Consider the following 24,434-nt stretch of genomic DNA (forward strand, 5'->3'; position numbering starts at 1 on the left):
TACTGGGGGCGAACAAAGGGTGTGCATTTAGCACAATGCCGTCCACATCACCCTCTCGTGCGCCTGGTCAACTTGAACAAGTTCTCCCTAACAATACTTAGCTCAAACAGTTGATGAATTGAAAGATGGGGGGGGGGGAAGGCGGCGATGTTTGTCTTTGTACTGCTGCGTCTGCATAACCCGTACAAAAAAATGCACCAACTCCACGCCCAGGACATGTACACCGCAGCCGCCGCCGCCACCACCACCACCACCTCCGGCTCAGCATCCCATTACATACGACACATACTTTTACCCAAATACCGTGACGCCATGCAGGCTAAACAAAACAAAAAAAATAACACGGGGGGGGGGGGGGAGCGGAGGGGGTGGAGTGGGGGAGAGCATACCTCTCTACCGCCATGCTTTCCGCGCGCGTGCAAAAAAAAACTACCGCGTGTGGCTTTAAAAAGTTGCGCGAATTTGGCGGCAAGATTAAGACGTGGCCACGGACGCTAAAAGCGACAGCTGGCTAGGCAAGTACACCGAGTGTGGCTTTGTTTTCTATAGGCCAGCTTTGCGGGATCAAAAGTAATTGCGCCAACACTGTGTTACCGTTCTAACGGGAATGGAAATTCTCGTGGCTACGTACTCCGAGCAAAATCTGAAATGCCTCTTCACCTGTTGGTGGACAAGCGTCAGCGTTTTAGATTTTCCTACCAAGGATAAGCATCGCGATCGGCCGATACGTCGATATGGATTTAACGTGGTCATTGCCAAAACCGAGATTTGACCTTTCCTATCGTGGTTTTTGTATCGTTTGCTGTGGCAACATTCTCACCCGCCCCCACTGGCCATCTGTGAAAGAGCGTTATAGATCATCGGATTCCTCCTCCAGTAGAAATAAATATTCCGATTCTGAACGTGCATGCGTACACGTGCAAAGAATACGAGTGCCTAAAGGCCTGTTTTCATCCGGCTTGTTTTCTGACATCAAGGCATGCTCAATCAGTCGTTCCTGCAACACGAGTGTGCTGGAGATGTTCAAGGTGGTTATTGCAAGGCATACAATTAGTTTTTTTTATTACATAACAAACTAAAAAATCCCAATTGCACCTAGTTGGGCTTTCATAATCTCATGAAATATTTGGGGTTTTTTTTTTATCAAAGAAAGCCTCATTGGCCAAGTATCGACACTCCTCGTGACAGTTGTTCGGTTCTCTCAAAGAGAGTGACCTGGAAACCAATCGGCTGCGTGCTAAGAAGTTTCGTTGTATTCAACACGAGGGCATTGATCTCACTTGGAGAATGCGCCATTGTCTACAGCAAGGGGTGGGGGTGAACCCAAAGCCTCCGCGACTTCGTTGAATGTCCCCGTGGCCAAACATTTTAGAAACCCTAACCAAACTACATGTATCCGTTACCGAGAGCATCTTAGCCACACTAATGTCGGGCACTATCGGTGAACGTGTTCCATCTGGCGACACCGCGGATTTTGGCTTCGCCCACAAAAGTTAAGTCATTAAATCCTTTATATTAAGTTCACTTGTTTGCACGCTTACGACCGTGCAAATCTTTCGGTCGTTTTTTAACCCACTTCCCGTGATCCAATCCAGCTGACATTTTGCACACAAACTCGTTGTGCGTGATAATTTATTTTCGTGAAATTTTTTTTCCAAAATTTTACACTTTTTAGGAAGAAAAAAAAAATTAGATTTAATTACCAATTGCTTAATGGTGGCAGGCAATCATCTGACCCATAGGTGGCAGCCATCTCAAGCCAGAGGACGAGAGGACTCTAGCCGCCCGTTTCAAAGACCAATGTGGGCTGGGTTGTGGCTCATTGAACACGCATATAAAGGATTTATAGTGAAAAACTTTGTTTTTACGGGTTAATTTTTTTTTCACGTTAAGTTATTTTTCACGTTATTAGTGGATAACGCTACGGTCCGTGCTCGTGTGTTGCACGCCAGAGGCATGCGAACGATTCTATTCGGCCCTCAGTAAGGAAAAGGTTCCCCGCCGGCCACGGTCTATATTCCGACGAACAGATGTGTACAAGTTAAGGCCAGCAAGTCAAATCCTTTGGGGGTCCTCACTTCATGATAGAACGATGCTGCTGCTCCACACATACAAGCTATTGTTGACGCCAACAATCATTGCCACATGGATTCAGAAGTCAAGTAAAAGCATCTCCCTGTTCCAAGAAACAAAACTATTTACAACAATTGTTTGTTTTACTGGGTAAGGACCACTGAGCCCTGTAGATCTCTTTAAGAAGCGACCTGGCCACAAATGATAGCTCAACTAAGTGGCTTATCACGTGTAGATTTATAGCAGCAGCAAAATACTCTCTGAAATCATGTTTCTAAATGTGGAGGGGTAAACCGGATGACCCATAGAAAAATCCACACGACCACAGGGGAAAGAACATGCAAACTCCAAATATACAGCAGCAGGCGTCAGGGTCGGGATCGAACCCGCGACCTCCTGTACACCAGGCGAGGTAGTCAACATCTCCTAGCCACCGTGATGATGATGATAGAGAGAGAGACGCAAACTCCAAATATACAACAGGCATTGTCAGGGTCGGGATCGAACCCGCGACCTCCTGTACACCAGGCGAGGTAGTCAATATCTCACAGCCACCGTGATGATGATGACTGAGAGAGACGCAAACTCCAAATATACAGCAGCAGGCGTCAGGGTCGGGATCGAACCCACGACCTCCGGTACACCAGGTGAGGTAGTCAATATCTCACAGCCACCGTGATGATGATGACTGAGAGAGACGCAAACTCCAAATATACAGCAGCAGGCGTCAGGGTCGGGATCGAACCCACGACCTCCTGTATACCAGGTGAGGCAAAGTAACATCTCGAGAATTGGCGGCGCCAAATCAGGATGTACATGCGAAGTGACATTGTCCGGCGAATCAGAATATGTGAACTATCCAGTTTCTCGAACTGCATTTGACAATTTGAGAAGTGTAATGAAAGCCGTACGAAGCCACAAAAGATTACTGTCCAGAAAGTAACGTACTGTTGGAAATCGGTATGTTATTGTATTTTAAAAAGTTAATTATCATTCACTGTCTGGGGAGATGATACAATATATCCTATGAAAAATGGAATTGTGTTCCAATGAAGCTGGCATGATCATGATGAAAGTTGGCAAAGAGCTCTAAAATCGTGTGCGATATTACATTTTCCAATACATCCCTGACTTAATACAAAAACAATAGGTATATGCAGTATATTTAACACCGGCAAAGCCCAAATCAACACACTAACATCATTAAAATTCTCAGGTTGAAAGCATGCAATTGACTTAATGAAAGTTAATTCACCAAAATTTTTTGTTCACAGTTTGTTCATCTAAATATGCTGCTATAAAACCGTGTTGTACATCATCAGCGGGGGCAGATTGGAGTTGCGGCAGTTGGCGTGCCAAGCTGTGAAACATGGTGTCCCGATCTTCACACGCAGGCCTTTCGCGAACAATATCGTGGATATTCACTCCGAAACACCGGTGTGCTGAAAATATCAAGTAGTACTAATCGCATATCTGCATTTCCCACAAATATGCTAAAATTCCTCTTGATATGCAAAATATTTTGTCAAGGCGCTCTTTGCCTCTCCATCCCAGCTTAAATAGACGCTCCAAGCCTGGGGTGTGTCATTCAGACTCTGTCTTCTCGACAGACCTGTTCTCCACCTGAGGACGGCTGCTTGCATTGTGGCCGAAACGTCGTGAGAATTATTTTATTATGTTTTATTATTTTATTATTTCCATTCTACGTGACTTTACCGAAAGACCCAAGAAGTTGCATGTTTACGTTACAAGCCTTACTAATTGGCCGTGTCGGGTGGTGGCGGGTTTAACGGCGCATTTATATTTACGCGATCTAACCCAAAACAAGTAAACCCGTAAAAACAAAGTTTTTCACTATAAATCCTTTATATGCATGGCGGCTAGAGTCCACTCGTCCTCTGGCTTGAGATGGCTGCCACCTATGGGTCAGATGATTGCCTGCCACCATTAAGCAATTGGTAATTAAATATAATTTATTTTTTTCTAGAAAGTGTAAAATTTTGGAAAAAAAATTTTCACGAAAATAAATTGTCACGCACAACGAGTCTGTGTGCAAAATGTCAGCTCGATTGGATCATGGGAAGTGGGTTAAAAAACGACCGAAAGATTTGCACGGTCATAAGCGCGCAAGCAAGCAAGCAAGTGAACTTAATATAAAGGATTTAAAAAAACCTCTATTACAGTGTGGCGGGTTAGATTCCTGGCCACAACGTAAGGTCAGTGGCGAGTGATATCCGAGCCGGTCCTGGGTCGCCCACCTTTTTCCCCAAAACCCACTTGAGTAGCGCAAATTGCCACCAAACGACTCCCATGAAAATTCACCGAGTCCGGAAGGCTTTTATTCAGCTGTGGATTAAAAAAATTGTTTGTATATTTGCTATATTTATATCATTATATGAACAACATTATCTCCAAATGTCAACCGGCTCAAAATGTCATCTTACCAGAAAAGCAATACAACTTTTCCAACCAAAAGTCTCCAGCCAAATATCTGCTTTAAAAAAAAAAAGGCAAAAAAAACATTTTCTGTTATGGAGCGCATTAAATAACCGTAATGGAAAAGTATTTTCAGTATATCCAGCGAGCCATGGTTTTCCCATTAAAATATTTGCTGTATAGTCTATGTCCTATGTACACTGTGGCACAGTGGGGGTTCATGACAGCGCCACGATCTCAACAAACCTTGGGTTCGATTTCCAGCCGCACACATCGGTGACGAGGAGTACGAGTACAACGTTGCGTATCCGACCGCCCTATATCCAACCCGATGACATGAAACTAACCAACATCAAAAGACAAGGGAATTGGCCTTCCTACAGTACCATAGGAACGTGGAATACGCGAATCCACCACTGGGTTTTGGACCACCGAGGGAGCTGAGCACCGCGAAACCTCTCGTTCGCGAACGTGGATGCAATTATTTAACGGAGTAAAAACATTACGCCTTCACTTCAACTTAACGCACGTTGCAATGTCAATTTTGGGGGTGGGGGTGCGTGCGTTTGCAAAATGCTGAACACAAGCACTGACCCAAAACGGATATAGAGGTGGGGGGTGGGTGGGTTTTCAGTTTAAAAAATACACAGCTGGCACACAAAAAAGAGGGGGCCCAATCGGAATGCGATGGAAATAGGCGCCGATTAAACTTCGAGGGACTGTGCGAGAACTGGTGTAAACGTGTAAGCTCCAAATACCTTTGACTGCTGTCGTCATTAACACTTCCACACAAGCGAGGGGAAAGTGCTACAAAAGCATACACGAGAGCTTCGCGACAGAACGAATGGTGGGTCAGTCCATCTTCAGTGCGGAATATTAGTCTACCCGTAAACTTTCCATGCAGCTTAGAGATTTGACGGTGTTTGTTCATGATGATGATTAAGGGATACGTCTAAGATGGTCCGTCTGTTATAAAAGTTAACTTTGGTTCACTCACAAATGAACGCGGTAACAAGTACAGAAATTTGACACGAAGGCTTTCACGACCAATATTATTCATGATAAAGGTTTTTGGGTCAGATCGCGTAAGTATAAAGGTGCCGTTAACCCATGCCAGAATTCTGGCAAAATCACCCGCTGATGCTGCATGTAATTGCCAGCAAAAAGTCGCACTACTCAAATTATAAATATTGTGGATTTACTCTCCAACACACCGGTGGGCTGAAGTAGTAACTAATTGGCCACGTTCTGTTTACGTCACAGCCCTGACTAGTTGGTTGTGTCGGGTGGTGGCGGGTTTTAACGACACATTTATATATTTACGCGATCTAACCCAATAAAACCTCTATTATGGATGACAAAAGCAGGATTGTTGTATTTAACAAATGCCGTTTTCTTCACAAACGCTTGCAATGAATCAAATAGTGCATTTGTTCACATATTTGTTCACATATTTACGGTGAATAACCAGTTCAAAATGTCAGCTGTTTTGTTTTCACTATCAGCCAGTGATTACAACAACACAACTGGTTGTGACATGAATGGTTGTGATGATGATGATACGAACACCCCGTCCAACACTGGTACATATGCGCTATGAGGCGGCATAGTGGCAAGATGTTAACTACCTCGCCTGGTATGCAAGAGGTCACGGGTTAGATCCCGACCCTGACGCCTGCTGTATATTTGGAGTTTTCATCTCTCTCTCATCATCATCACGGTGGCTAGGAGATGTTAACTACCTCAGCCGGCATACAGGAGGTCGTGGGTTTGATCCAGACCCCGACGCCTGCTGTATATTTTGAGTTTGCATCTCTCTCATCATCATCACAGTGGCTAGGAGATGTTAACTACCTCGCCCGGTATACAGGCGGTCGTGGGTTTGATCCCAACCCTGACGCCTGCTGCTGTATATTTGCAGTTTGTATCCCCGTGGCCAGTTTTTCCCTCCACATGTACAAACGGCATCACGCATTTCGAGCATTTGGCTGCTATACATTTCTGCATAAGCCACTTCGTTGAGCCATCAGTCGCGATGGCCATGTTGTTTCTGGAAAAAAAAAGGAGTTTGAGAGCTCAGCGGGGCCTTACCTGGTAAAATAAAACAAATGAGTGCAACTGACAAGACTTTTGGGGGCAGCGGCAGCGTTATGGCAGAATGAGTGTCAGGAGAGGCGACATATCCTACGTGTGCTCCATTTAGCAGGGCGATGGAACGATAAGAGAGATTCAGGCGTACTGGGCAATGATGCTTTCTTCCCTCCCTTATACTCACCCGCCCCCCAAGTCTATGCACTGCGCTATGACAAACGCACTTGCAGTTGTGAAAAGGAATGTTAAAAAAATAATATTACACTTACCACTCGTGACATTAACACAATGAAGCGACTGTTGCCTGGATAACGAGTTTTTTTGTTCACCGGCCGTGATATAACTGCAACGTTTATTGCGGCACAAACCCCTCTCTCTATCCGTTCAAAAGTACTCGATGAGCTAACAAAAGGGTCACACTCGCATTCATTTCTTTGTTCGTGTCTGCACGTACGGCACTAAGCTAAAAAAAAAACAGTGCTTCTGTGTTTGAGAGAAGTGTGAAAATATGGTAACATCGCTTCTCAAATACAACATTTAAAAGGAACCGCACTTGCAGTTGCGCACAAACACAGATCCAAACTCTCTTACCTGCTCCGAATAATGATCATCAGCCTAAGGGCTGACACTGCGGTCTATAATATTTTGTTACAAGCCACTGTCAAACAATGCCGGGTGTATACACGTTGGGTTTCCAGAGCCCACCTGCATGGTTAGTCTGGTACCATTCGTGGGGCTGCCTCCTTACCATCAGGCACGAACACAACTGGGATTTGTGTGGTGCCTAAATTAAACTGCGGTTCAAGACGGAGAAACACACTCAAGTGGAAGGACATCATTGGACATCGCGTGAGCAAAATAATATCATTATCACGCGCGCTGTGCCCGTTACAAAGTGCATAATAGCCGAATTACTTTAGAAAATAAAATTAACCGACCAAAAACATCCTGATGCGAGTGTGGGGGACAATTTAACCCCATCACAAACATCGATATATTTTTAAATCCTTTATATTAAGTTCGCTTGCTTGCTTAGGACCGTGCAAATCTTTCGGTCGTTTTTTAACCCACTTCCCGTGATCTAATCGAGCTGACATTTTGCACACAGACTCGTTGTGCGTGACAATTAATGTTCGTGAAAAAATTTTCCCAAAATTTTACACTTTTTAGGACAAAAATATTATATTTAATTACCAATTGCTTAATGGTGCAATGCAATTATCTGACCCATAGGTGGCAGCCATCTCAAGCCAGAGGACGAGAGGACTCTAGCCGCCACACATATAAAGAATTTATAGTGAAAAACTGTTTTTACGGGTTATACTTATAACCCATGCAGAAGTTTTGTAAAGCAGCCGACGATGGTTTATAGTCGTCATGATAATTGACATTTTGCAAAAGCGCATTTCATCCGCAGATGCCAATTCGCGACCGCCGTGTATGGGAAATTCGAAAATAAACCACAGAAACTTGCACAGGTCAAAAATTAGGCGAATTTAACGGTGTCAGATCTTCACGACAGGACTTTAAACATCTCTCTAACGGTTTAACAACACGCAGTAGACTTTCGCGACCAATATCATCTATAATAGGTTTTTTTGGAGTTAGATCGTGTAAATATAAATGTGTCGTTAAACCCGCCACCACCCAATACAGCCAATAAGTAAGGCGACAACCTGATGATGCTCGTTGTAATTACAGGCGAAACGTCGTACTCCGATTGTGAATGTCGTGGGATTTGCTCTCAAACACACCGGTGTGCTGTACTAGTATACTACACTATACACTACACTATACACTAGTGCTGTACTAGTAACTAATTGGCTACGTTCTGTTTACGTGACAATCCTCACTAATTGGCTGTGTCGGGTGGTGGTGGGTTTAACGACACATTTATATTTTTACACGATCTAAACCCAAAAACAAATGTACTATGGATCTCTCTAACTATTCTTATTATCTCGTTTATTATTGCTGCTGCTGCTGCTGTAAGCTGAACGCAATCACTCGTCTTTTTCCTTTTAAACAAATTGAAATCCTTCAACTTGCAAAACACAGCCGTCCTCGTTACGTGTTAAAGATCCCCGACACAAACAACACACTTTTGTTCCGTGAACAACCGCGAACAATCTGCGATTTGATTGAAGTTTTGAAGCCACGTTACCATCACCCAGCAAGCCCCGTGGCTGTTACCACCAGAGCCAATATTCACACCGAGATACTTAAAATATCAGTCAATAAGGAATGTGTCGTTAATCTTAACCCTGATCGATAAATGCCTCGCAATTGTCACAACCGTTAAAGTAACACGATTGTGCGTCATTAATGCGAAAGGACAAAAGCATAAACATTACATGCAAGTATTACGTAATTACCATTATCCCTAGAAGTGCACTTGCAATTATAGGATGGTATAATATATTGATCATATATGATCATTTTTACATAGTCGATACAACTCACTAATAATCGTTATATCACTGTATTACAAACTATATTATTATGTAACTATAATATTAATAGAGGCAATAGCATAGTACTAACTACTATCATTCGCATTGTAATTGCAATACAGTATTAAAATCATTACATTCTATTGCATAAAAAAAATACCAATGTAACTGTCCAGTCAATAATATCCACCCATATTTATACAGCAAATACCTTCTAATAACCATTATTATTTTCTGATTTAAAGCTTTCGTGACTGCAGGGATTCATATTCTTGGTTCTTTCGGTAAAGTCACGTAGAAGGGAAATAATAAAATTAAAAAAATATTAAACAATAAAAATTATCACTAATTTTTTTGTTTTATATTTTTCTTATTTTATTGTTTCCCTTCTACGTGACTTTACCGAAAGAACCAAGAATATGAACCATTATTATATTACATTATAACAACCTGACATTCGTGAATCACAATCATCATCTTCACTGCATTAAGCAGAGATTTATTTATTCATTATTTTTATTGCATTAAGCAAGCACGGGCCTACCAAAACACGGGCGCGAGCCCCCCGCTCTTGCCTAGCGCCTCTTACCGGCCGAGAGCGACAGGAGGCCGGCCCAGCAGCACACCGCGAACGGCAGCCTCCTCGGCGTCAGCCTCGGCCACGGTTCGCCCACCGCACTCATTGCCTCAGCGTCGGCTCCCTCACCGCTCGCGCGTTCGCGAGACCACCATTGTCACGGTGGAACCAAACGCAGAGGCCCACGGCTGTTGCTTCGCAATTTATATTGAACTGGGGGGGGTTTTTGAGGAGGAAAAAGTTTGTGAGTAGCTTGCTCCGCTCGTTCGATTGGCACCCCCCACAACGTCGTCCTGCCCCCACCCCTCCTACACCCCCCCCCCCATCCCTACACCGCCCCCACCCACCCCTACCCCCCCACCCCTACACCGCCCCCACCCCTACACCCCCCCCACCTACCCCTACCCCCCTACACCGCCCCCACCCACCCCTACACCGCCCCCACCCACACACCACCCCCCCCACACCACCAACTCCTGCTACACCACCCCCAACCACCCCCACACCGCCCCCCCACACCACCAACTCCTCCTACACCACCCCTAACCACCCCCACACCACCACCACCCACCCACCACAAACTCCACCCACCACAAACTCCACCCACACACCAACAACCACAAACTCCCGACACCACCCCACCACCATCCACCACCCACCCACCACAAACTCCCCCACACCACCAACTCCCCCCCCCCCCACACCACTCCCCCTCCCACCACCAACTCCCCCCACACCACCACAACTCCCCCCACCACATCACCACCAACACCCCCCCCCCACACCACCCCCCCACCACACCACATCACCACCAATCCCACCCCCCACCATGCCCCCCACACTACCATTAATGCCCCCCACCCCCCCCCCCCACCACCCCCCCCCCACCACCACCCCCCCCCACCCCCCCCACCACCACCCCCCCACCACCACCCCCCCCACCACCCCCACACCACCACACCCCCACCACCACACCACCACCACCCCCACACCACCACCCCCCCACCACCCCCCCACCACCACCCCCCCACCACCCCCACACCACCACCCCCACACCACCACACCACCACCCCCACACCACCACACCACCACCCCCCCACCACCATACCACCACCCCACATCACCACCAATCCCCCCCACACCACCACTCCACCCCCCACACCACCACCCCACCACACACCACCACCAATCCCCCCCACATCACCCCCCCACATCACCCCCCACCCCACCACCACCCATATTAACAAGTCTGCAAGCCCTCCCACCCCGCGGAGGGATATCACACGGGTGGGGTGGGGCGGGGGGAGGGGAGAAAAGCGGCGCGCGCAACGTTACAGTATTTGTTAGTTTTTTTGGTCGCACTGAAAAATGAGTTCCGTCTAAAAAAAAATCGCGTGTGGTTTAACTTGCAAGTATTTTATTAAAATACGTTGCGAGCGAAAAGCGAAAAGGGTGTGCTTTATTAGGCGAGGAGGAGGTGGGGATGGGATTATTTTCTGCGTGGCGCTCGATTGCCCGTAGACCGCGCGCGCGCGCCGCGTTTGTTTTGGGTGCACCCAATTGGTCAATGGGGCGCAACCAATCAGCGGCGGCGAGGAGAGGGGGGGGGGGCGATTCGATGAATAATTATAATCGACGGGGGGGGGGGCGGAGTCTCTCCATCGTCTGACGTCACTCGTCAGTCAACTAATTCCCAAAAATATCGGAAAAATCGAGGGCATTCGAAATTCTAGATTTGAAGATTTCGTGACTGCAAGGATTCATACGTTTTTTCGGTAAAGTCACGTAGGTAAAAATAAATAATAAAAATAAATAATAAAAATAATAATAGAAATAAAATAATAAATCACGACGTTTCGGAGGCAACACAAGTCTCCGTCATCAGGTGGGACCGTCACAGCTGAATTTACTATATTTATTATTTTATTTCTATTATTATTTCTATTATTTTAATATTTTATTATTATTATTTATTTTTTTCTTACGTTACTTTACCGAAAAAACCTAATGGCATTCGAAATTCCCAGAGCAGAGAAGGAATTTGACCCGTCGATGGTGAATGGCTAAATAGCCGATCGGTCAAAACAAACTCTTTGGTTTTTTCGGTAAAGTCACGTTGGTAAAAAATAAAATAAATAAAAACAACTAAATTAAATCACGACGTTTCGGGCGCAACACAAGCGCCCGCCATCTGCTGATGCAGTCTGCATCAGCAGTAGGCCATGCCTTCCCATCTGATGACGGATGCTTGTGTTGCGCCCGAAGCGTCGTGATTTAATTTATTTTTCGTTTATTTTATTTTTTACCTACGTAACTTTACCGAAAAAACCAAAGAGTATGAATCCTTGCAGTCACGAAAGCTTCAAATCTAGGGTCAAATCAAAGTTTGGCTTGTTTTATGGTGGCGCAGCGGTGAACACTTGTGGCTCATGGCAAGAAGGGACATCTGTGGGAAAAAAATTGCTTCATAACTCATCGGATTTCTCCAGGGTTAGTTAATATTCTGACCTGGGGTTGATTCCTGGCATCGGCACGCCTTTTCCGTGTGGAGGTTGTATGATTTTTCCCCTGTTCTGAGTCAATGTCGGCATCACTACAATAAGATGTCACTCACTCCCAAGGATCTCGGGATAATCGAGGACAGAGAACAGAGCAGAGAAATAATACTGGTAGGAACCTCCTGGTTACACCAGCCCACAGGGGATTATTGTGTCCGGCCGTCGGGCTGGGTGGAGAGGGGAGGGTGGGGGGGGCTGGGTGGGGAGGCGAGGGTGGGGAGGGGCTGGGTCGGGAGGGTGGGGCTGGGTGGGGAGGGGCTGGTCACCCCGTGGTGTCCTTATAAAACTCAACGTTTAACCTACTCACGCCGGCTTGTGCCCGCCCTCACAGTCGGGCATATTTGCGGAATACACCACGCGGCCGTTGACCCTGGCCATTGACCGAGCAACCCAACGTTCCTACCAGCTCCCTCCGAACGAATGTGTTTTATCTATCGATGGTGATGGCTATAGCCGATCAGTCAAAACAAGTTTGGCATCTTCTGTTTACGTGACAAACCTTACTAATTGGCTGCGTCGGGTGGTGACCGTTTTAACGACACATATTTAAGCGATCTAACCCAAAAAAAACTGTGTTATGGAAGTTTGGCAAGAAGGGACATCTGTGGGCAAAAGAGCTTCATAGCTCATCGGATTTCTCACGTGTTAATGAATACAGTGGGTACCCCGGAGATCGAACTTAATTCGTTCCAGAAGGCCATTCGAACACCGATTTGTTCGAACACCGAATTCATTTTCCCCGTAAGAATTCACGTAAATGACATTAATTGGTTCCAGACACAAGAAATCTCTCATTATAAAACATTTTTATACGAAGTTTACAGAAATTACATGCATAAAATCATAGAAAAAAACAAGACACACAATAAATAAATTGAATAAATGAATGAATTTATGGAATAAATGAAATAAATGAACATTGAACTTCACTTTACATGTAGTAAGGAGAGTTGATGGCTTGAGTGGAAGGTGGTGAGGAGGAGGTGGTAAAACCGTTGTCTGAGCAAGCGTCACGCACGCTGCCCATACGCGTCCCTGCTGTACAGGTTCTTTCAAGTCGCGATTGCCCCGTTCGACCTCCGAATTTCGTTCAATTTCCGGGGCAATTTTTTTTCGGAAATATCGTTCAAACACCGATTTGTTCGAGTTCTGGTGCGTTCGATCTCCGAGGTTCTACTGTATTATGACTCTGGCCTGGGTTTGATTCCTGACATCGGTTCGCCTTTCCGCGTGGAGTTTGTGTGACCTTCCCCTGTCCCGAGTGAGTTTCCACTGAATTTTCGGTGTTTCCTCCGACAGCCAACAGATGTGAGACTAGGCTCTAAGGAAAGCTGTCTCGGGTGTGGACCAATCAACTTCAAGGACAGTGCACATTATCAGAGTTATGTCTTTTGTTTGTATTATGACTGCAGGTATTGCGGTATATGCAAACATGACTCCTTGTAAAAAGGTGTCAGTTTTGTTGCCAGAGAGAAGGGTAAAAAAACAATTATCAGCTTAGAAATACCCCGTACAAAATTTTGCTGCAAACATCACTCAACGTCCCCTACTGCGAAAACATGGCAGGGACCTCCCTTCTCTTGAGACTCAAACTTTCCAAGTTCAAGAAACTAAATAATACGACCAATAATTGGAGGGAAGGGGGGGGGGAAATCAGAGTAATCGGTGAAAAAGTTGAACCACTAAATAAGAATAATCATTGGTGCCGTTGTGGATTATGCACTCCCAGAAGGCCTCGTGGTTGACGGGAAGTGTAAAAAATGTTGATGTTATATAATGTGGAAAGGCATACTCTTAGTTCTTTCGGTAAAGCCACGTAGGTAAAAAATGAAATTAAAATTAATAAAAAAAAATAAAAACAATAAAATCACGACGTTTCGGAGGCAACACAAGCTTCCGTCTTCAGGTGAAACTGTCACAGCAAAATATCTGTATCAAGTGAAGAGAAGTCCCTTATATACTGGTTAAGGGGGGAGGAGCCAGGAAGGGCCGCGGGAGAGGAGGAGTTGTGAAATGGTCAGTACTGCTGCTGGAACTGAGCCTTTGTAATGTAGATGGCATATGTAGATAAGCCAGCTAGGATTAAGCCGCCTTTTGTTACGCTGCTGGGTGGATAAATTAATTAAATACGATTCAAGCCGCCTTTTGTTATGCTGCTGGGTGGGTAAATTAATTAAATACGACAAAACAGAGTACTGTTAAACGCTGGGGATGTTAACACTCGGTAGAGTAAAATAGTGCCTGTCAGATAAGATGGTCCAAAAATGTATAGTTAAATCTTTTTAGCATGGTTGATAACATCTTTCCAATGATTACTATGTTTGTACCCATATTCACGGTTGAAATTATGTCTGTGTTTGTACATCTGAATGGCGTCGTGTACAAACCTTTGATGGTAGCCAGAGGGTTTGCAGAGCACCTTAGTCTCGGAGAAAACAATATCATGAGAGCCCACCGCGTTGTAGCAATGATCGGCAACGGCGGAAGACTCAATTTTGCCGTGTTTCAAATCTGACTTGTGCTCGCGGACACGATCAGAGACATGACGTTTCGTTTCCCCAATGTAACAGTCACCACAGCTGCAACTCAGTTTACAGACTCCAGGGTATTGCAAGTCAGGGATGACATCATTCACAGATGGAATTAGATCACGGATTTTATGTACTGTACTGAATCGGACTTGGATCTTATGTTTATTTAGAATTTTGGAGATCTTTTTGGTCACGTCTGCTATGTATGGTAACGTGACAGTTTTGATCGGAATTTCAAGTGGCTGTTTCTGTATGGTGGGAGACACAGCTTGGCGGATGGTGCGTTCAGAGTATCCGTTCATCCTGAGGGCCCGATGTATGTGTCTTAATTCACTGGCCAGGTGGTGTTGGTCAGAAATGCCATGAGCTCTGTGGTATAGCGTTTTGATGAGAGAATTCTTTTGAGATGGGTGGTGGTGAGAATCCGGTTTCAAGTAGGAATCTGTGTGGGTGGCTTTCCTGTAGACAAAATGTCCCAAAATAACTAAGAGTATGAATCCTTGCAGTCACGAAAGCTTCAAATGTGGAAAGGCAGATATATTTGAAGGATGTCGGCTGCAAATTGACAGCGAAACGTTTAGATCATCGTTAAAAAGGATTCAGACCAATGAATGATGGTAATTGGGATATTATTACGATCAAAACGGACTAATTCCTATTACCCAGAGTGAATTCAGACCAATAATTATTCAAGAGTCCAGATGAACGGGACGGCGGGTGACCTGGCCCAGCGAGTCCGCCGCTTGACACAGGCTCGTGGTTCGAATCCGGCAGACCGCCCTGATTAATCATTCACGTTTATAAACCACAAACTACTGCACTCTCGGTCTGCTTCACCGTGCAATTCAAAGATCCCACCATAGCGACGGTTCCACCTGAAGACGGAAGCTTGTGTTGCCTCCGAAACGTCGTGATTTAATTTAGTTATTTTCTTCTTGGTTCTTTCGGTAAAGTCACGTAGAATGGAAGTAATAAAATAATAGAAATAAAGCATGATAAATTAATTATTTTATGATGTTATTAGTATGTTTTTATTTTATTTTATCATTTCCATTCTACGTGACTTTACCGAAAGAACCAAGAAGATGAATCCCTGCATTCACGAAAGCTTTAAATCGAAAATTAGTTATTTTCACTTATTATGATTTTTTTCATTTTTTATTTTACTTTTATGAATTTTTATTTTTTACCTACGTGACTTTACCGAAAAAACCTAAGAATATGAACGGACAACAATCCAATCAATGTAAATTTCGATTTAAAGCTTTCGTGACTGCAGGAATTCCTCTTCTTGGTTCTTTCGGTAAAGTCACGTAGAAGGGAAGTAATAAAATAATAAAAATAAAACATAATAAAATAATTCTCACGACGTTTCGGCCACAACGCAAGCAGCCGTCCTCAGGTGAAAACCAGGTCTGTCGGGGAGACAGCGTCTGAACCGCTGCGTTGTGGCCGAAACGTCGTGAGAATTATTTTATTATGTTTTATTTTTATTATTGTATTACTTCCCTTCTACGTGACTTTACCGAAAGAACCAATAAGTTGAATCCAATCAATGCTCAATGCAACAATGAGGGCACCGTGGTTATTATGGCATTGCGCTTTGAAGCCGGCGACTCCAGCCAGTTCGAGTCCCGACCAATGACCCAACAGGAGCACGTGAGTGACTTCTGATCCGGCGCGACGCATCCTGTGCTCACCACAGTGGCTCGTAACGCTACTTGACACCCGTCTTCTCGCTTGGGTCCACAACATTACTGTATATGGCTTTACATAGAACACCACCACAATGGTCTTGGGGCTGCCGTGGGGACGTGGTGGGGGGCAGGGGAAATTGAATTGGAGAAGGGGGGGGTGTGGAATGTGGGCGGAACTACCTATGCCCCTCCATCCCTCCTTACCCCCCCCACACACAACCACCCATCATCACCCCCGCCCCCTCTGTCCCTGTGAGGAATTCACTGGGTGTTTGTTTTGGGTTCTTTCTGTCACCCCCCCTCCACTGCCCGCCTCCACTAACACCAACCCCTCCACCACTACCACCACCCCCACTGCCCATCTCCACTAACACCAACCCCTCCACCACCACCACTAACACCAACCCCTCCACCACCACCACTAACCCCAACCCCTGCACCACAACCACCCCCACCACCACCACCCCCACTGCCCGCCTCCACTAACCACCAACCCCATCACCGCCACCACCACCACCCTACTCTCCATCCAACCCCCCCCCCGCCTTTCCTCCATTGTGGACACCCCTTGGATTCCACGAGGGGGGGGGGGGTGTCTCGGTCGGGGTTGGTGGGGAAAGGCGATAACACAAAATCATAGTAATTGTGGAGAAAATAACTCATAAAATAGATGCGCAAATACTTAACCGCCTTCTTCATAAAGCTGTCTCAATAATGGGCTCCGCGGTGGCTAGGAGATGTCAATGACCTCGCCTGGTACACAGGAGGTCGTGGGTTCGATCCCGACCCTGACGCCTGCTGCTGTATATTTGGAGTTTGCGTGTCTCTCTCTATCATCATCATCACGGTGGCTATGAGATGTTAATGACCTCGCCTGGTACACAGGAGGTCGTGGGTTCGATCCCGACCCTGAAGCCTGCTGTGTATTTGAAGTTTGCGGTGTCTCTCTCCCACGTGGTCGCGTGGATTTTTCTCTGGATCCTCCGGCTTTTCCTCCTTCACATGTAGAATCAACATCGCACGTCCAGAGTATTTGGCTGCTACATATTTCCACGTGATAAGCCACTTTGCTGAGCTATCATTTGTGGCCAGGTCGTTTCTGAAAAAGTACTTTATAGCGCAGTGGGCTTTTTGTTGTAAAATAAAAACGTAGTTTAGTTTAGTTTCAGCAGTACTCATTCAGTACAGGCAAACTCTGGACCATTACCGAATTACGGTGTGTGATCGGCAGAAGTCAGACTTGCTTGAATCAATGCTGGTGAACTGCCAGATGTCATACAGAAGCAACCTCTCTTTCAGATATGGGTCCTAGCTCGTCCCAACATTATACAATACAGAACACACAAAAAGATTAATTTCTCTGTGGAGAGTAAAAGTTATGCAATAGATAAGCAAATGCACCCCCCCCATCATATGGGAGGGGTGGGGCTGGGTGGAGAGGGGAGGGTGGGGAGGGGCTGGGTGGAGAGGGGAGGGTGGGGAGTGGCTGGGTGGGGAGGGGCTGGGTGGGGAGGGTGGGGAGGGGCTGGGTGGGGAGGGTGGGGCTGGGTGGGGGGTGGGAGGGGTGGGGCTGGGTGGGGAGGGGCTGGTCACCCCGTGGTGCCCTTAGAAAACTCAACGTTTAACCTACTCACGCCGGCTTGTGCCCGCCCTCACAGTCGGGCATATTTGCGGAATACACCACGCCGCCGTTGACCCTGCAGGCCAGTGACCGAGCAACCCAACGTTCCTACCAGCTCCCTCCGCAGGAATGTGTTGAATACTCTTTGGTTCTTTAGGTAAAGTCACGTAGGTATAAAATAAAACACAAGCGTCCACCTGATTATGGACGCTTGTGTTGCGCCCGAAACGTCGTGATCTATTTTATTTTCTACCCACGTGACTTTACCGAAAGAACCAAAGAGTATGGATTCCTGCAGTGACGAAAGCTTCAAATCAAGATCGATAATGAATAGTTGAGTGTGCGCCTCAATCGAACCCATTACACTGGTAACCGATTGGCAAGTTCCGTTGACGTGACACTACACCTCACTAATTGGCTGTGTCGGGTGGTGGCGGGTTTAACGACACATTTATATATTTACGCGATCTCTCCCCCCCCCCTGTATTGTGAACACACGGCTTTGTTTCGTAGGGCTCCTCATGCCCCCTACTCTAACACCTGGGAATCCCCGAGTAATTAAAACTGACTTGTTCATGTGGCCCGATTCATAATACGGCGTGCTCCTATTCATGGGTCTTTCGGTAAAGTCACGGAGATAGGTTCAACGAAAATGACAAAACATTTAAAAAAAACTACGACTATTTTTTCTCCTGATGACGATTGCTTGTGTTGCGATCGAAACGTCGTAGTTTTTTTTGTTATTTTTTTGTTATTTTCTTTAACCTATCTACGTGACTTTACCGAAAGACCCAATAATATTAATTCCTGCAGCCACGAAAGGGGCCGTCCATAAATGACGTCACGCGATTTTGGACGATTTTTGACCCCCCCCCCCCCTTCGTCACACGACGTCACAAAAAGTCCGACCCCTCCTCAAATATGACGTCACAAAGCTCTGCCCCCCCCCAAAAAAAAACATGCTTCAAATCGCTTTAAACTATTGTCATTGTAGTGCGTATTTAATGTGGCGCTACACTCTTATGTTGTAGGAGAAAACATTTATTTAAAAGTCTATTTAATTAAGTAGAACGTGTTGTCCATATTTATTTAAAGTTGCGCATTTTGATGTGACGTCACATTTCTCAAACCCCCCCCTCCCTCGTCACACATCGTCACAAATGTCTGACACCTCCCCCCCCAGGTGCGTGACGTCATTTATGGACGGCCCCAAAGCTTTAAGTCACGGTTCTATTCTGGCTACAGGTAAAACCCACTGGGAAGCACATTTAACATTTTCCACAGGTACCTGGTGGCACGATAGAAACCTGGTTACTACAGCAACGATGATAACATCATCACTTGGTAATACTACTCGCGGTATCTGGAGCACAAGACGCACCTATCACCCGCCCCCCCCCCCTGAATTTTAAATCATTTATATTAAGTTAACTCGCTTGCTTGCTCGCGCGCTTACGACCGTGCAAATCTTTCGGTCGTTTTTTAACCCACTTCCCGTGATCCAATCGAGCTGACATTTTTGCACACAGACTCGTTGCGCGTGACAATTTATTTTCGTGAAATTTTTTCCCCAAAATTTTACACTTTTTAGGAAAAAATAAATTGTATTTAATTACCAATTGCTTAATGGTGGCAGGCAATCATCTGACCCATAGGTGGCAGCCATCTCAAACCAGAGGACGAGAGGACTCTAGCCGCCACGCATATAAAGGATTTATAGTGAAAAACTTTGTTTTCACGGGTTATTTTTTTTATATCAAATGTTGTGCGTCCATTGTGTGTGCCCGTTGGTGTGTCTGTGTGTGCGGCTCCAGTTTAACAGCAGAGAGGTCTCACTCCGAATCAGTCGAGCGGCAATATCTTTTCATCGGTTGCATAACGCTGTGTGGAAGCTATACCTGGTTTGTCGCTCCGCACGAAGATTCAGGTCTTCTCGGCCACGGTCATTCCCTCCCTTCTCTACGCTTGCGAAACGTCGACCCCCCCTAATGGAGCATCTTCGCCGGTTAGAAACATTTAGGCTGGCCTGCCTACGATCCATCCTGGGCTTAACCAGGCTGGATTGTGTGAGGAGCTCCAAAATCCTTGAAAGATCTGGGCAAAGGTGCACATGGCCTGGCACAACCGTCGTGGTGACGTCACCGCCACTTAGTGGCGAATGGCGGTTGTTGTGTGCCACCCCCTCGTGTGCAGTTATAGGCGCCACTTCGTTAACAGCACTTGCCCCAACGGTCTGTTAAGGTTACACGGGGGATCTTTGTCTTTGTTCTGTGTCGGTAGTGTAGCGGTCAGCGCTTTGCGCTATCGAACCCGGCGGCCCGAGTTCGATTCCCGCTCACGGCTACCAACACCAGTGACGATTATTTGAACCGGTCCTGGGCCTCCCCTGGGTCGACTCAGCCTCAAATGAGTAGCTGGTGCTATGTGTAGTAAACATCGCCACTGGGGAGACAAAGGCGGCCGGGCGTGGTGCTGGCCACACCACCCCCTCGTGTGCCGTGCCGGCCTTCATAGGTGCTACTCGCTAACAGCACTTGCCCCAACAGTCTGTTGAGGCTACACCGGGGGGGATCTTTGTCTTTTCGCGTGGGTCCTCACGTTGTTCTCAAAGTGCACCGAGCCGTCGACACTTCACGTGGCACTCAAAGTGCACCCAGCCTGGCACAGGCGCGGTGCCGACTTCGTCGCTACTTAGCGGAGTGTGACCATAACGCTGATAAAAGGCGGGCACAGCTGCGAGCCGTATGTATCGTATTTTAATCGAGCACATTCTTAATCTGCTCTAGACTCCAAACGGAACGGCATTCACATAAATTGCGGCTATTTTATTGTTTTCCACCCTTTAATACAATGTACAACATTCAAACACCGAATGCGCTTCGGGACAACTTTAAAAAAAAAAAAAAACCCATTTTTTATTTCCTTACAAACAACAACAAATTTTTTTAAAAAAAAAAAAATCAACTCTGAAAAAGGTTACTTCGGAGAGCTCAAATATTTGCGACCTCTGACCCCGGAGAGGCCACGCGAAACCACGACACAAAGAAACGCCGCGAACGCCGAGAGAGGAGGAGAGTTCTCCCTGGCGGTCGGCTCTCGAACGCCGACACTGCACGCGCCATGTGACACGATTTTTTTTGTCCCTGGCTAGTAAAGTAGTTATTTTCTAATCGATTATGCCTCAAACAAATATTTATAATACTTTTGTTATTATTTTATAATAATAAAAAAATAATTATTTTATAATTCTTTTTTATTATTTCTCTTCTACGCTAATTTGTTCAAGATTAATTGCATTATTGGTTCTTTCGGTGAAGTCACGTAGAAGGGAAATAATAGCATTTTATTATTTTATTATTATTATATTTCATAAAATATTTTTTATTTATTTATAATATTTTTCTTTTATAATAACATTTTATTATTTTATTATATTTTCATTATTATTTTATAATACAAAATTGTATTATTTCCCTTCTACGTGACTTTACCGAAAGAACCAAGAATATTAAATTTCGATTTAAAGCTTTCGTGACTGCAGGGATTCATCTCCTTGGTTCTTTCGGTAAAGTCACGTAGAACGGAAATAATAAAATAATACAAATAAAACATGATAAAATAATTCTCACGACGTTTCGGCCACAACGCAAGCAGCCGTCCTCAGGTGGAGAACAGGTCTGTCTCTTTATTATTTCCATTCTACGTGACTTTACCGAAAGAACCAAGAAGGAAAAAAAACGGCTATTGTTCCCCACAAACTTTGTTTTCGTCGCTAGGACTTTACGTGAAGGAATGACACGGATGCACACCACGTTTTCTCATTGAAAATAGGTAAATTTCACTGTCCTGGTCACGAAAGCAAAATTTGTGGGGAATAATAGCCATGTTCTGTACTTTTGAGGCAGAAGCAATTTAGAAAATAGCACTTACTACACAGGATTAAAACATTTTTTTTGTTACAGAGTGAATTATAACTTAAAGGAGGGTCGATAACTTAGCTCTGAATATATATTGGCGAATAGAGCAGGGGGCGGGGGGGGGTCGGGGGTCTGGGTGGGTAGAGGGGGGGGTTGAGGGAAGGGGCTGCGTTGCGACCAAGAAGCTGACCTTGCTAAGGCCAGAGACGCAAACTGCGCCTGCTCCAAGCAAACCACAGCTGAGAGAAAGCCGGCCCCAGACACGTGGTTCCATCCACTACATCGCCCCCCCCCCACCCATTGTCCTTGCAGCAGCAGCAGCGGCGGTGGTGGAGGGCGCTGCTTCTGGCTTAGCCACCGAACTAAGACGGTGGTGGTCTCTCATCGTCGACATCGTCGTCATTGTCGTCATCGTCGTCATCGTTGTTATCATCGTCATCATCGTCGTCATCGTCGCCATCGTCATCATCATCGTCATCGTCGACATCGTCATCATCGTGATCGTCATCATCGTCGCCATCGTCATCATCGTCGTCATCGTCGCCATCGTCGCCATTGTCATCATCGTGATCGTCATCATCATCGCCATCGTCAACATCGTCATCATCATCGCCATCGTCGCCATCGTCAACATCGTCATCATCATGATCGTCATCATCGTCGCCATCGTCACGCGGCGCTTTCCGATGCGCTTCAGCGGCCGTCTGGAACGCTCTTCCCTTCCGATATTCTAGAAGCCGCTGGGACCTACGCGCTTTGCAATCATAGACAGTGAAAAACTCGCGTCTTCAGAACTGATGTTTGCGTTTAGTTTGCTGTTCTTCGCCCCTCCCACCCCGCGCCCAGCACCTCCGATTAGCACGGTCTGCGACGTACGGTGCGAAAGACGTTCAACACACACACACACACAGGGCGAGAACCAACAGCGAAACAAGAGGCAGCCATCCGACGGAGCGTTGCTGGGAAGGCCACGTCCCGCAGACTCGCTCCCCACCGCGGCACCGCCACGTCGAACGGCACCCTCGAGTCCGATGAACAGGAGAGAGAACCCCCCGCCCCCCCACATGCCTCCCCCCCACCTGCCCCTCCCCACCTGCCTCCCCCCCACCACCATGCTGCCCCCCCCCCCCCACCACCATGCTGCCCACCACCCCACCATGCTGCCCCTCTCCACCAACAATGCTGCCAACCCCCCACCACGCTGCCCCCCTCCCCACCACGCTGCCCCCCCCACCACTCTGCACCCCTCCCCACCACGCTGCCCCCCCACCACCACGCTGCCCTTCCCCCCCACCCATTACGGCCCTCTCCACCAAAACCCCATCGCAGCACCTCGCCCTCCTGCCCGCTCACCAAACCCACCACTGCCCTTCCTACCACAAAAACCACTTACCCGCCCGCCCCCCCTCCTTTCCAGTTGTTGGGGGTGGGGGGCAGCGCTGCCCCCCCCAACTTTAGCAGAGCGCCTCGGGCCCGAACTGGTAGGTGAGCTTCCGCTTGACCTTCCGCACGCGCCCCGTCTTGCTGTAGTTGCGCAGGGCGCGTGCCATCTTCTGGTAGGTCATCGCCTTGCGGTTGCCCTTGCGCTGCCCCCACGCCTGCGCCAGCTCCTCCTTGTGCCGCGACGAGAAGGCGAACACTCCCTCGTGAATGCTCACCTGGTGGGGGTGAGGGGGGGTGGTGAGGAAGGTGAGAGAGAGAGAGGTTGATGGTGAGCGGTGATCGCGGCGCGCGTGAGTTGGTGAGTGGTAATGTTGTGACAGGTGAGTAGTGGTGGTGAGTGGTAAGAGGTGCTGGTTGAATAGTGGTGGTGAGTGATAGCGGTGGTGAGTGGTGGTGGTGAGTGGTGGTGAGTGGTGGTGGTGAGTGGTGGTGGTGAGTGGTGGTGGTGAGTGGTAGTGGTGGTGAGTGGTGAGTGGTAGCGGTGGTGGTGAGTGGTGAGTGGTGGTGGTGGTGAGTGGTGAGTGGTGGTGGTGAGTGGTGAGTGGTGGTGAGTGGTGGTGGTGAGAGGTGCTGGGTGAGTGGTGGTGGTGAGTGGTGGTGAGTGGTGGTGGTGAGTGGTAGTGGTGAGTGGTGGTGGTGAGTGGTGAGTGGTGGTGGTGAGTGGTGGTGAGTGGTGGTGGTGAGTGGTGGTGGTGAGTGGTGAGAGGTGCTGGGTGAGTGGTGGTAAGTGGTGAGTGGTGGTGAGTGGTGGTGGCGGTGAGTGGTGAGTGGTGAGTGGTGGTGGTGAGTGGTGGTGAGTGGTGGTGGTGAGTGTTGGTAGTGAGCGGTGGTGAGTGGTGACGGTGGTGGTGAGTGGTGGTGATGGTGAGTGGTAGCGGTGGTGTTGAGTGGTGAAAGGTGCTGGGTGAGTGGTGGTGAGTGCTGGGTGAGTGGTGGTGGTGAGTGGTGATGGTGAGTAGTGGTGAGTGGTGAGTGGTGGTGGTGAGTGGTGGTGAGTGGTGGTGGTGGTTAGTGGTGGTGAGCGGTGGTGGTGTGTG

General features: G+C 47.0%; 2 protein-coding genes across 2 annotated transcripts in view; both read right to left on the bottom strand.

Annotated features, from left to right (window-relative positions):
• Positions 1–9,915, bottom strand: part of LOC144728076 (low-density lipoprotein receptor-related protein 6-like) — a 91,140-nt gene extending 81,225 nt beyond the window's left edge. Inside the window, exon 1 of the mRNA XM_078607365.1 lies at positions 9,643–9,915. Within this exon, the coding sequence (XP_078463491.1) occupies positions 9,643–9,736 (94 nt within the window). The 5' untranslated portion in view covers positions 9,737–9,915. The remainder of the gene's footprint in view (positions 1–9,642) is intronic.
• A 13,427-nt stretch (positions 9,916–23,342) lies between these two features.
• On the bottom strand, positions 23,343–24,434 carry LOC144727854 (uncharacterized; the record flags this gene model as incomplete). The annotated part of the gene is made up of 1 exon (XM_078607010.1): positions 23,343–24,434. A coding segment is annotated over one exon (1,026 nt), but the record flags the coding sequence as incomplete, so codon positions are not given.

Source organism: Lampetra planeri, chromosome 27 (genome assembly GCF_965212315.1).
Source record: "Lampetra planeri chromosome 27, kcLamPlan1.2.h2, whole genome shotgun sequence".
Taxonomy (NCBI): domain Eukaryota; kingdom Metazoa; phylum Chordata; class Hyperoartia; order Petromyzontiformes; family Petromyzontidae; genus Lampetra; species Lampetra planeri.